General features: G+C 39.8%; 1 protein-coding gene, 1 long non-coding RNA gene and 3 other non-coding genes across 5 annotated transcripts; 4 read left to right on the plus strand and 1 right to left on the minus strand.

Moving 5' to 3' along the window:
* The first annotated feature begins 983 nt into the window (after positions 1-983).
* Rps12 (ribosomal protein S12) lies at positions 984-3,473 on the plus strand. Its single transcript, XM_042670213.1, has 6 exons — positions 984-1,074; positions 1,158-1,208; positions 1,344-1,460; positions 2,430-2,532; positions 2,946-3,047; positions 3,388-3,473. The coding sequence occupies exons 2-6, from the start codon at positions 1,195-1,197 to the stop codon at positions 3,448-3,450; spliced, it is 399 nt and encodes a 132-aa protein (XP_042526147.1). The 5' UTR covers positions 984-1,074; positions 1,158-1,194; the 3' UTR covers positions 3,451-3,473.
* LOC122099728 lies at positions 1,467-11,042 on the minus strand. The gene is made up of 3 exons (XR_006146001.1): positions 11,032-11,042; positions 2,843-2,846; positions 1,467-1,803 (listed from the first exon to the last, which is right to left on the minus strand). It is a non-coding gene; the product is annotated as an uncharacterized LOC122099728 (long non-coding RNA).
* On the plus strand, positions 1,712-1,786 carry LOC122103499. Its single transcript, XR_006146767.1, has one exon. It is a non-coding gene; the product is annotated as a small nucleolar RNA SNORD101 (small nucleolar RNA).
* On the plus strand, positions 2,782-2,857 carry LOC122103557. Its single transcript, XR_006146782.1, has one exon. It is a non-coding gene; the product is annotated as a small nucleolar RNA SNORD100 (small nucleolar RNA).
* LOC122103532 lies at positions 3,158-3,292 on the plus strand. The gene has a single exon (XR_006146776.1). It is a non-coding gene; the product is annotated as a small nucleolar RNA SNORA33 (small nucleolar RNA).
* Positions 11,043-12,318: the final 1,276 nt, after the last annotated feature.

Here is a 12,318-nt window from a genome sequence, read left to right on the forward strand (position 1 = left end):
GAAATAAATGCCCTACCACTTAAGCCTTACTCTCTTCAGATACACAAAGCAGTCACAGCGACACTTTGGGTTTTGCCCGGTCGCATTCTTCTTTTACAACACTCATCCCTGCTTCTAGCAATTCCTTATTTCAAGACCATTTCAAACAGTCACACCTCCCTAACTTTCTAGGCCTCAGTTGGGTGTTTTAAAATCGCCCATGGGATTTTGAGTTATCCTATTTTAGGTACACAGCTCTTCCATTCAAATCTTAATCTCATCTCGAAAATGCAAATAAACCCAGACCTTTTTTTTTTTTTCTTTCCTTTTAAGCAGAAGCAAGACATTTGTCTGAGCTACAAAAAAAAAAAAAAAAAAAGGAGAGAAGCAGGCTCAAACACCCGGAAACCAAGCGTCGGAAAGCTAGGAATGAACATTAAGCTTCCTTTTTTTTTCTGGCTTCGGTTGCAGGTGCACCTGGCTGGACCCAGCTTTGAGGCCCGGAACTGCGGGTGCAATTCGCAACCACAAGGCTCCTTCTGGAAGCTACAGTACCAGGAGCTGAACCGACTTCCGGTATCACGCCACTGACCGGAAAAGTGGGATTGGAACATGACCCCCTCCACGTGAGTTAGCAACGCCACTCCAGAAGATACAGTCGAATGAGCGCAACCAATAAGAAACCGCGAAGTGTCGTGGAAAGGGTTAACACGGGTGACGCGAGGGATGGACGGGGAGCCCCGCGAACCGCGGGCAGCACCCACGCGGACCGGAAGCTTTGGTTCTTCTCGCGCTCCGTAGGAGACGCTCTCGGGGACCTTCACAGACCACGCCCCCGGCAGGGAAGACTGTCCGTATCGTGCCTGTTTGCGAGCGCTCAAAGCCGCCCACAGGGGATGACGGACTTTTGTGCCCGAATCCTTTCAAACCGGAAACAGAAATGTCTCAGGGCCCGGCACTGAGAGAGCCAGCCTCTTCCGTGGGAGGGAATGCACATGCGTGTAGGGGTCTTACGGATCCCTTAAATATCGCCCGGCGGACGCGGGCGGCCTCTTTCCCTGCCGCCGCCAAGCCGCGCGGAGGCGGAGGCTCGGGGTGAGTATTGGGCCGAAGCGCGCGTCGCGTGTGGTGCGGTGATCAGTCAGAATTAATAGTGTCTCTTCTCTCTGGTGTTACAGTGCGCTCAAGATTCGGCTTCCCCCGTAACCCACCGCCATGGCCGAGGAAGGGTGAGCCGCGGGCCGGGGCGGGCCGGGGCGGGCGCCGCTGCCGCCTGGGTGGGCACGGCCGGGGGCGCGCGGCGGCTCGGGGGCGCGCGCGGGTGCACGGGGAGCGCTGACTGACGGCGTGTCTTGGCGTTGCAGCATTGCTGCTGGAGGTGTAATGGACGTCAACACTGCTTTACAAGAGGTGCTGAAGACCGCCCTCATCCACGACGGCCTAGCACGTGGAATCCGCGAAGCCGCCAAAGCCCTAGACAAGTACGTGTATCAGTCTCAATACTCTGGGTTGGTGCGGCCCGAACAAAACTGCAGCCAAGGGAAGAAAGCGTGAAGTTGATGATGTTAGCACAAAAGTTCTGGATGACATCCGTTCACCCGGAAACCTAGGAAAAGGTACCCGAAACTCAGATCTCTATGACCCACCTAGGCTAATGCGAGAGGCTGTAAACGTGGGTTGCTGTTCAGCTTGGGGATTTGGCAGTTGGTTCTTAGAGGCCGAGTACTACAGCGTTTGAATGATGATTTAAACTGTCGGATACCCCTTCACCTTTTTTCATGGGTGAAAAATCAACAGTCTGACAAACCTGTAGTATCAGCGTTGCTTGGAGGATATGTGGGGATTCGCACTTAAAATATCAAGTGTTAAGCTGATGTACATTATCTGAATTTTCTAAATAGCTACTAGGGACAATTATTTGACATGTAAACGTTTAGCCTGTTCTACTGTTACTCGGGGCAGATAATATGAATGGCAGAAATGTATTTTCTAACACATTCAGCTAAGTTTGCAATATAAGGACTTCTCTGTTACATCAATTCACTGTTTTTTCACTGTGATTTGGCCAGAAAATCTAAGGAATAGCACTCCTAGTGTTTAGTTCAGGTCCTGGTAATCTTCAGGGTTGTAAGTTACTGCTTAGTGGTAAACATGTATCTTGTGAACATAGTTAAGAGTCTTTGAAGGTGTAGGAAAGTCAAGGAATTATTGTTGGTAGGACACAGAATTGTGCATATCCCTACACAGACTCATATATGGAAAATAGGTACTAAGTCATTGTAGATAATTGAACTCAAGTGGACTTAAAAAAGATTTTTATAGCTGTTACATAAGTAGATGTTTATTATATTTGACCATTGTGGCCAATTATGAAAAACACTAGTAGAGAAATGGGTATTTGTACCTGCAAGTTTTGGCCTAATTGTTATTTCACTCATTTTATGTTGCAGGCGCCAAGCACACCTCTGTGTGCTTGCATCCAACTGCAATGAGCCCATGTATGTCAAGTTGGTGGAGGCACTTTGTGCTGAGCACCAAATCAACCTTATTAAGGTAAGTTGATTAGATTTGCTAAAAGGGTTGGGAAGTGCCTTAATACAGTGTCTTATATATAGAGAGGTGAATGCTACACAGTAATACCAGGATTACATACCAAGGTATATTTTAGAGCCAAGCATATGATTTATACATTACTTGGGCCATACATCACTGGCTACTATGTTGAAGGTAGTTATACATTTGTGCTTGACATAAAACATGTATGAATACTAGTTTTCCTAGAAAGTTCTTAACTGGTTTGTTGCTGTGCATGATGACAACTGGCTCCCTCTACTGAATTGCTATGAGGAAACTGCCATGTCACCCTTCTGACCACAGCTATCTTTGTTATCTAACTCATTTGTTCGTACTGTGATTGTCTATTAACCTAATATGCTCTTTTTTGTTTTTGTAAATAACCCCTACAGGTCGATGATAACAAAAAACTAGGGGAGTGGGTAGGCCTCTGCAAAATTGATCGAGAGGGAAAACCCCGTAAAGTGGTTGGTTGCAGTTGTGTAGTTGTTAAGGTAAGTAAGTCACTATTTAAACGATACATGTTGCATTGGATTTTAAAATGAAGAGTGTTTTTAGTAAGCATAAATTCTGCATTTCCTTAGAAGAAAAATACTCTTAACGCAAGCCAGTCAGTGACTCTGCTTATCTAAACAAATGTGTATATGCAGAGATTTAGATGAAGCTGGCAATAATACTGCCATGATACGAGCCTTAATTACAATCAAAGTCATTAAGGTCCCTGAGAATGGCTACAACAAATTTAAGTACCTGTAAGACTGTATTACAGAAAGTGCTAAAAATTGAAATACAGCTTCGAAACATTAATATATTGCATGTGACCTTTTTTTGAAGGACTATGGCAAAGAGTCTCAGGCCAAGGATGTCATCGAGGAGTACTTCAAATGCAAGAAATGAACAAATAAAAAAAGTTGACTTTTTTTGTCTCTGATTTGTTATTTGGGGCTGTAAAACAATCTGGAGAAAAGTCTAATAATGGATTAACTGAAATAGGAACTTGATTTTTCAAAATGAATGCAATATTCTACCGGTTAACTTGTGCATTGTAACCATGGGCAAGAGACCTGCTTTATTCCACTGGTTAACTATTGGAACTATGGTCAGAGACCTGCCTTAAGGTGTTTGGTTGCCAAGTGTTTGGAGTGGCATTTATTGCTGGCTAGGTATTCTTCAGATCTAGTAGGCTGAGATAGGAAATGGGTGTTGGCACACTAGAATCCCAGGGCAGAGATTGGCATGGGCTGATGCTAAAAGATGGAAAGCACTTAATTGGTTCTCTGGAAAGAAGTTAGCCATATGTCTTACACTAAAGGACTAAGTAGTATGAAGAGAGTGGTAAGCTTGAGCAGTGCTTTTCAAGCTTGAACAAGCTTATTCAAATAGTAAGAGGAGTCCTTAATTGATAATTGCCTTTAGCCTCTGGTCTTCCATTTCCTTTGTCTTGCCTGTTGCTGATTTTATTAAAATGTATGGAAGAGGTAACACTATAAGTTGTACACATAAATTGATACTGTTGAATTGGAACCCCTTTTTACAACTGAAGGCAATATAAACCATAATTAACATGATAATCAGGAGCCATAGAACATCGAGGGCTGTTTAAAGCTGCTATGTGTTTGAAGCCACCATTTTACCAGCCTTAACTGGATTGTTAAGTGTCAGCTTTTAAAATGGAATTTGATTTTCTGTGCCAGTACTCAGGGCATTGTGTTTTTCATATAAGGCTGGCACCACCAATTTGGTTACAGTTCCACTTGTCCACTTTTTGCCCAAGTTGACTTTGGCTCAAGATCCTCATGTCTCAGTATCGTGTATTTAGGGTTAGAGACCAGAGCCATGGGTTTTGGCAGAACTTGGAATTTTTGAGCTTTAAAGCATAGGCAGAATTGATAGCAAACACCCCTGAAACCCATAGTGTAGGGAGGCCAAGGAAGGAAAATGGGGCCACTTCATGGGGAGAGGGTGGGAGGTGAGTGGCTGAAATGGGCATTGCACTGTGCTTGTCGAGGTGAAGTGAGAAGGCAGCATGAGTTAATGGATGTGGGGAGAAAGCCAGAAGGGTCACATTCTCTCGATAGTCTTGGGTGAAGTGTAATAAACATTGTGCTGGTACCTTGTGCCAGGGATGGAAAAGTCAGAAGTAGAAACTGAAAATCTTAAAATGGATGAAGTACTGGGATTGCAGCACAAAAATATACATGCAGTCTATGAAACTCAAGCTGGATGCAGTAACACATTAGGTAAAGTACAGTAGTTAGCCATGAAGCTGGCTGCGGTGGCACATCTATAGAGTTAGTGATAGGACATAGTTTTCTCCAGTGACTGAAGCATAGGGATTAAGGGAGGTCTACATTTCAAAAGAGGGAGAATTGGAGGTGTTATTTTAAGTGATGGGAGTGCCTGCTCAGTGAATTCTGAGTGTTAGGTTCTGTAAGATAGTACCAACAGAGTTCAGAGGGACTGGAGTTGAGACAAATGCAAAAATGAGTCAACTGTCATACTACAGTCTCACTGTAGTAGCGCCTGTAGATTTGAATTGTTGTCATTACAAGATGTTTGAGTTAGGTTTTTCTGTTTTAATATAATTAAGGTTGCATTACAATCTAGTTTGCTTGGGCAAGCTTAGAGGAAGAGGCTGTGTTACCTACATTGGGGGAGTTTTAAAATTTCCCTTTTCATATAAAACGTGTTAAGGGCATTTTTCATTTCTTTGATCATAACATTGCTAATTTGATTTCCATTTTCGGAAAGATAATGTCAGAGATACTCAAAACCTGTAAAGTAGCCGGGCGCTGATGGCTCACACCTGTAATCCTAGCTACTCAGGCTGAGATCTGAGGATCGCGGTTCAAAGCCAGCCCGGGCAGGAGAGACCGGGAGACTCCTATCTCCAATAAACCACCAGAAAACCGGAAGTGGCGCTGTAGCTCAAGTGGTAGAGCGCTGGTCTTGAGCTGAAGAGCTGAGGGACATCGCCCAGGCCCAGAGTTCAAGCCCCATGACTGACAAAAAAGAAACCTGTAAAGTGCACCCCTCTGAGGCCTTGCAAGTCATGAGATTCTATTACTTTTCACCTTTTGATGAAAGAAAACTATTAGGCATTGACTTTAGAAAAGAATAGGAATAGTTTTAAGTGTGTATCATAGTGATATTAGTAACACTTTTGTTGGTTGAATGATGAGATAGAATACTGCTGGGCTATTAGGGTGCTGTAAAAATGTTATGGGAGGACGTTTGTCAAGGCAAATATTTATTGCAGATATTAATTTTTTTTAATACAAAGGTTTGAATATGGTCAACTTGCTTGCTTGGCTGGTACTCATCACTCGAACCACATCTCCAAGCTTCTTGCGGGTTTTTGGAGATGTCTCCTGGCCTGCCCTGCCCTGTCTTCAAACTCCCTTGTCTGCCTTCAAACTGTGATACGGAGTAGTAGGATTGCATGAGTGACCCAGTGGTGCCCATCTCCTGTAATTTTGAGTGTGTGTGCTGGTCCTGGGGCTTGAACCCAGGTCCTGGATATCCTTGCGCTTTCTCAAGGCTTGCATTCTGCCACTTGAGTCACACCTCCACTTCAGTCTTTTTGGGAGTCTCATGGACAGAAATGTCTGGACTGGCCTTGAATCTTGATCCACAGACGTCAGCTTCCTGAATAGCTAAGTTTACGGTAATAAGGCATGGTGTATATTTTGAAAGCAGTATCAACATATACATGAAGATAGCATTCTCAAAAAACAAAGGAGAAGCAATACAAAGTGCCTGCAATAGGAAAGACAAAAATCGGGTTCACGATTGTGGAAATGTGGATGTGTTTATTTTTATGTTATTTTTCAACATGCATTATTTTTATACTAAGAAAACTTGGATGTTTTGAAGACAAGGTCTTACTGGATAGCCAAAGTCAGCTTCCAAGCTCAAGGTATATACCACCATCCTGATTAAAGACATTTTTCTTTTATTAGACATGATGTAGTACATTTGCAGAATTAAATTTATCATTGATACAATTTGTATCACCATTGTATCACCATTGATACACTTTGTGCACCATTGTCTACGTGTCCACTACTTTTGCAAAACATACAGTGCTTAAAAAAAACAAAAAATTTAATTCAATGCCAGGTGTGGTTCCTGCCTGTAATCCCAGCTATTCAAGGAGGCAGAGATGGAAGTTCAAGGCCAATGGAGATCCAATTAGACTCCATGTAGGAACCAAAACAAACCCAAAACCAAATAGCTGAGGCATGCCTCAACAGGTATAGTGCTTATGTAGCATGTGTAATACTATGCCAAATACAAGACTAAATTCATACAAAGAAGGAAAGAAGAAATGGATATAAAAAGTTGTATATATATGATATATGTCTACACACACCCACATGCACCCACATGTGTATATGCATATGTATATCCAGCAGAGGGCAGTATGACACAAAGATGAGATGAAGTATTAACTTTCAAAGTTCTTAGGAAGAGCCTTCACTTTTGAAGAAATTTTAGCTGTAGGATAAGAGGATAGAGGGCATTGTTGCACTTTAGTTTGCTAGTTTTGGTTGCGTTTTTTAAAACAACATAATCATGTTACTGTTGAAGTAAAACTTTTTTAAATAAGATTTTTATAGAGGGGTTACAATTTCATGAGCAAGGTAATGAGTACATTTCGTATCAAGCATTGTTGCCTCCTCCTTTGTTTTCCCCCTATCATCCCTGCCCTCCCATCTCCACAACTACATCCCCCACCCCAAATTTGTAAAGTTCATTTTTCCATATAGTGTCTTGTACATCTCATTGTGGCAATGGGTAAACCTGTATCCCTATTTAAACAATTTGTTTTTTCCCTTCCCCTCCCAAAATTATTCCAACATCAAATACAGTGAGAACGGGTTATACTGTGGGACAGGGACATACAAAGTGACAAATCACCTTATAAATGTGTTAGAAACAATAGCAAGCAAGAAAAAAACCACTTGTGTCCTTATCTTGGGGTTCATTTCATCTAACGTCTTATCTGACCTTTTCTGCTTGTCTCAGACATGTACTACTTATTGCAAATAAGGGAAACCATGGGATCTATGTTTCTTTGGGCCTGGCTTACTTCACTTAAGTCTATTGCTGCATTATTTACCATGGCTAAGATATGGAACCAACCCAGATGCCCCTCAGTAGATGAATGGATCAAAAAAATGTGGTATATATACACAATAGAATTCTATGCCTCCATCAGAAAGAATTACATTGCCCCATTTGTTAGGAAATGGAAAGACTAGTCAAACTTCTAAAATAATACTGCCACCTTGAAATAGACCTAAATAGGAGTCAAATCTATATTTCACTGGTAGAAAGCTTGCCTACAAGACCCTAGATTCTGTCTCCAACACTGACAAACACTAACAATAAAAAAGTCTAATTAGTCTTGCCAGTAAATGATTAAAATTTAAAGGACATCGACATTTTAAAATTTGTATAATGTTGCCTATTTTAATTGTATTTTTGAGTAGCTTAACAATATAAAGTTACCTTAACAGCAATTAGAGTTTTAAGAAACCAACTGATCAATTGTTCTGTAGGCATGGCTCAGTAGTAGAGTTTAAACTCCAGTATAGCCAAAACAACAAAACAAAACCAATTTTGCTCTATGCAATATGTCTATATGAAATACAAATCAGAAATTACAAAAATGTAAATGTTGGCTTTTAATGAATGCCCAAGCCACAACTCTGGCATGTGCTTCTTTTTTAATTTTTTTAAAAATCTTTTGTCTTTTAAAATTTGTTGTTAGGTACAGTCTTGTGTTTTTTCTCTGGGCAGACTTTGAACAGTGATCCTCCTATATTTGCCTCCCCTAGTGGGGATTAGTGACAAACAATATCATACCTTTCTCTAAATCTTTGTCTTCAAGAAGGAAGAGTGTTAGGGGTTGATTCCAGGACTGGTTTAATTCCAGGTTGAATGGTTTAGTCTTTATTGCAAAACTCACTATCCATAAATGGCGAAGTCAGTGGAGAGTGGCATTTTGTTTGGCACGTGCTTTGGTAGCTTGACAGCTCATGTTACCACGGTCATGTGTTTTTATTTTTTGTGGTGATGATCAAACCATGTGCTAGGCAAGTGCTCTACCACTCAACTAGCTACATTCCTAGTTGTATTGCAATTATTTCACATATAAGCAGGAAATGGATTGTGATCGGTAAGAGTGGATTGTGTCTTTTAAGTTGGTTTTATTCTTTCATTGTATTGAGTTAAGGCTAAAGTTGCCTGAACAACAAAAGGTTCAAGAAAAGACCCATTATGGGAAATGGGCATTGTTTAGAGAATACTACAGCAAGGGTTGTAATTTTTTCATAGAAGCACTGAGTATTATTGCTATATCTCTTGTGCCTAGAACAGTGCTTGGGATAGCAGGTGTTCCAGTATATTTTGCTTGATGAGTTTACAAGTTTATTTCTTTGTCACTTTTACACTAAGGTTTATATCCCCAGCCTTTTTCTTGTGACTGTTCTAGGGCTTAAACTCAGGCCTGTCCTGTCCCTTGAGCTTTTGTGCTTGAGGCTAGTGTTCTACCACTTGAGTCATAACTCTACTTCCAGCTTTTTGGTGGTTATTTGGATATAAGAGTCTCACAAACTTTCCTACTGGAACTGGCTTAGAACCGTGTTCCTCAGATGTTAGCTTCCTAAGTGCTAGGATTATAGGCATGAGCCACTGGCGCCTGGCCCCTGCTGGTTTTTTTTTTTTTTTTTGACCCTTACTTTCTCACATTCTTTTCTCTGGCAACAAAGGTGAATCAGGTTAGGCCTCTTTCAGACTAATAAGGTGCCAAGCTGTCTCAACTTCTCTTCACTCCAATTCTACTCCAGGGATCAGGGCAGAGAAACATATCCTATCACAATATGAGGTACATGGCTCTAAAAGTCTGAAAAAATAATTTTAAAAGCTATTTTGAGACCTGGGAATAGTAAAAAGCATTTGAATTCAGGGAAACTATTTTTACACTGCAATAATTTCTTTTTGAAGCCTATTTATTGAGACATATGCTAACAACACAGGATTGTACAAGTGATGTAAATTAAACATTACACAAATGTAGTGTTTGTCTTTTTATTTTCCTTCTCTCAAGAAAATCACCACTCACTAAAATTTACAAATGGATATAAAAACCATTTGTACCTGGTTGGCTTGTTAGGGAAATACAGAGTGAAAGGGCTGTGATAGTTCACAGTGCTGCCATCAGGTTAAATGGAGCAAAATGCACATAAAAATAAATACATATGATATTCATAAGGGGAAAGTAAAATATTAACATACAAAATGGTACAAATTAAAATCCTGTTTTCTCTTTTATATTTGATGTTGGATAAACTTGGTAAATTCCAGTGTCAGCAGAGGTTTTGCTAAATGGGTACATGTTGTGTCTCTCTGGGAGGTATTTACCACTCTTGGACTAGTAAGAGTTGCAGTTATGCTATTATTTCAGAAGGGAATACACAGATATTTTTAAAGAAGGAATTAAAGACTTTTCTCCCTCCACCAGCTACATTTTAAAAAATTTTATCAGTTCAAAATATTCTAAATTTCTGTCATGTAGTAATTAGAAAATTGTATTCTAAAATAAATAGAAGTGATAACATGAAAACAGTATAAGGAACAAAAGCATAATTCAGAGCCTTGTGTGCAGAGGACAGGATTTGAATTAACTCTTTTAGATTTTTAAATAACTTGGTCCAGGCATAAGGTACAACCTTATCACTGCCTTTACTGCTGTCCAGTGCTGCCTTGTGAAGCCACTGATTCAATACATCTCGGGTTTTTGCATACTGCCATCTGGTTTGGATATGTTGGGTGACAACACAGGACAGATAGCAGTGAAACTAACATTCAATCACGGTTTGAAACTGTTCAATTGGAGTGTAGTAAAAATCCAATAGGTAATACATGAGACATTTTTGGAAAATGTGTAATGATTAAACTGTTGCTTTTCTGTTAGCAATGGTCAACAAGCAGGACTTTGAATGAACTGGATACTTCCTGTCCAATGAATGCAGTATCCACTAACATAATGACAATTTTAAATTACTTAGGGTTTATTTTAGTGACTGTAACATTTTTAAAAGCAAGCAATATTCCTGTGAGGGAGAAGAGAGGCAGAGAATGGCAGATGAAGGAGCAAAGTGTGTGTGTGTGTGTGTGTGTGTGTGTGTGTGTGTGTGTGTGTGTGTGTGTGTGTGTGTGTGTGTGTGGTGGTATAAGGGAAGGAAGGTAGGAAGAGGAAAGAGAAGAGAGAAGAGCTCAGGTTATTATAAATTAGCTGTGGTGTGTGTGTGTGTGTATTGGGCTTGAATTCAGGATTTAGGAACTATCATTAAGCTTGTTTTTTTGTTTTTTTTTCTCCAGACTAGCAACCTAGCACTTGAGCTCCACTTCTGGCTGTTTTATTGGAGATAAGAATCTCATGGATTTTCCTACCTGGGCTGTTTGAACCATGATTCTCAGATCTCAGCTTCCTGACTACCTAGGATTACAGGTGTGAGCCACCAGTGCTCAACAGGTTATTCTAAATTAGTATGAAAATGTTATTTTCTTATTTTACTCCACAGATGTTTTTCTTAGATCAAAAAAACATGCCGGCATTCACCTTTTATTTTAGGTCACCCGTCACTAGATGCTATAAACCATAGGTTGAAAAAAAAGAATAAGTAAATTATTATTATCTGACTAATTCTACTTTTATTTTATTTGGTGAACTCCATTAGTTTTTTCCCCTGGTGATCACAATCTCAACTGAAATGGCATTTAATTTTAATTTTAAATTTTGTAGTCACAGAGCTTGACCCAGTATTTGGACACTGTCCCTGAGCTTTTTGCTCAGGGCTAGTCCTTCACCATTTTTACAGCTCACAATTTATTTGTCAACCAAATTTACAAAACAAGCATTTAAGGAAATCCAAGCATTTAAGGAAAACAGTTCATTTGATATGTATATTGCTTTACCTAAGTTGGAAAAGGGTAAAAAAAAATTCTTTGAACTTATAAATAAAACAAGTCCTGTGAAGTTCAGTGGGAAATCCTATAAACTATCCTTTTTTTTTTTTTACATGTTTTTTTTTTTATTGTGAAAATACTGTACAGAGGGGTTACAATTACATGGGCAAGATAATGAATACATTTCTTATCAAGCATTGTAGCCTCCTCCTTTGTTTCCCCTTCCCATCCCTTCCTATCCTCCCCCTGCTCCCCCACCCAATCCTCCCCCTCCACCAATGTTGTAAAGTTCGTTTTTGACATAAAGACTTGTACATCTCATTGTTGCAATGAGTCCACCTGTATCCCTATTTTTCTTTGTCTGCGATTCTGGAATTGCATGATTTTTTTTTTTTTGATTGCTGTCATGGTCTTGATAAGAAGACTGAAGTATAAATGTATCAAAAAAAGGACATGTCTTTTACTTACTTTGCTATGTAAGGAACTCCTAACTTGCTTCATGTTCGGTTTTAGTGTTTTGAAGAAACTATAAGGAAACTACTCATGTTATCATAGTTTTTATTTAAGACTAATCACTGTATGATAATAAAAGCATATATAATATGATTCTAATCATATGCTTTATAATCACCCTTCAAAGTTAGCTTATTGATATATGATACACATTTCAAACAGTTAAAGCAAACTATTATACTATGTTTCAAAATGATATGTGATATTCTTTAGTACTGTCACCTAAAGCAAGTATAAATAGCAATTTTGGTCAATTATTTTTTGAGAATAGCC

Source organism: Dipodomys spectabilis, unplaced genomic scaffold (genome assembly GCF_019054845.1).
Source record: "Dipodomys spectabilis isolate Male_0828 unplaced genomic scaffold, ASM1905484v1 ptg000001l, whole genome shotgun sequence".
NCBI classification, from domain to species: domain Eukaryota; kingdom Metazoa; phylum Chordata; class Mammalia; order Rodentia; family Heteromyidae; genus Dipodomys; species Dipodomys spectabilis.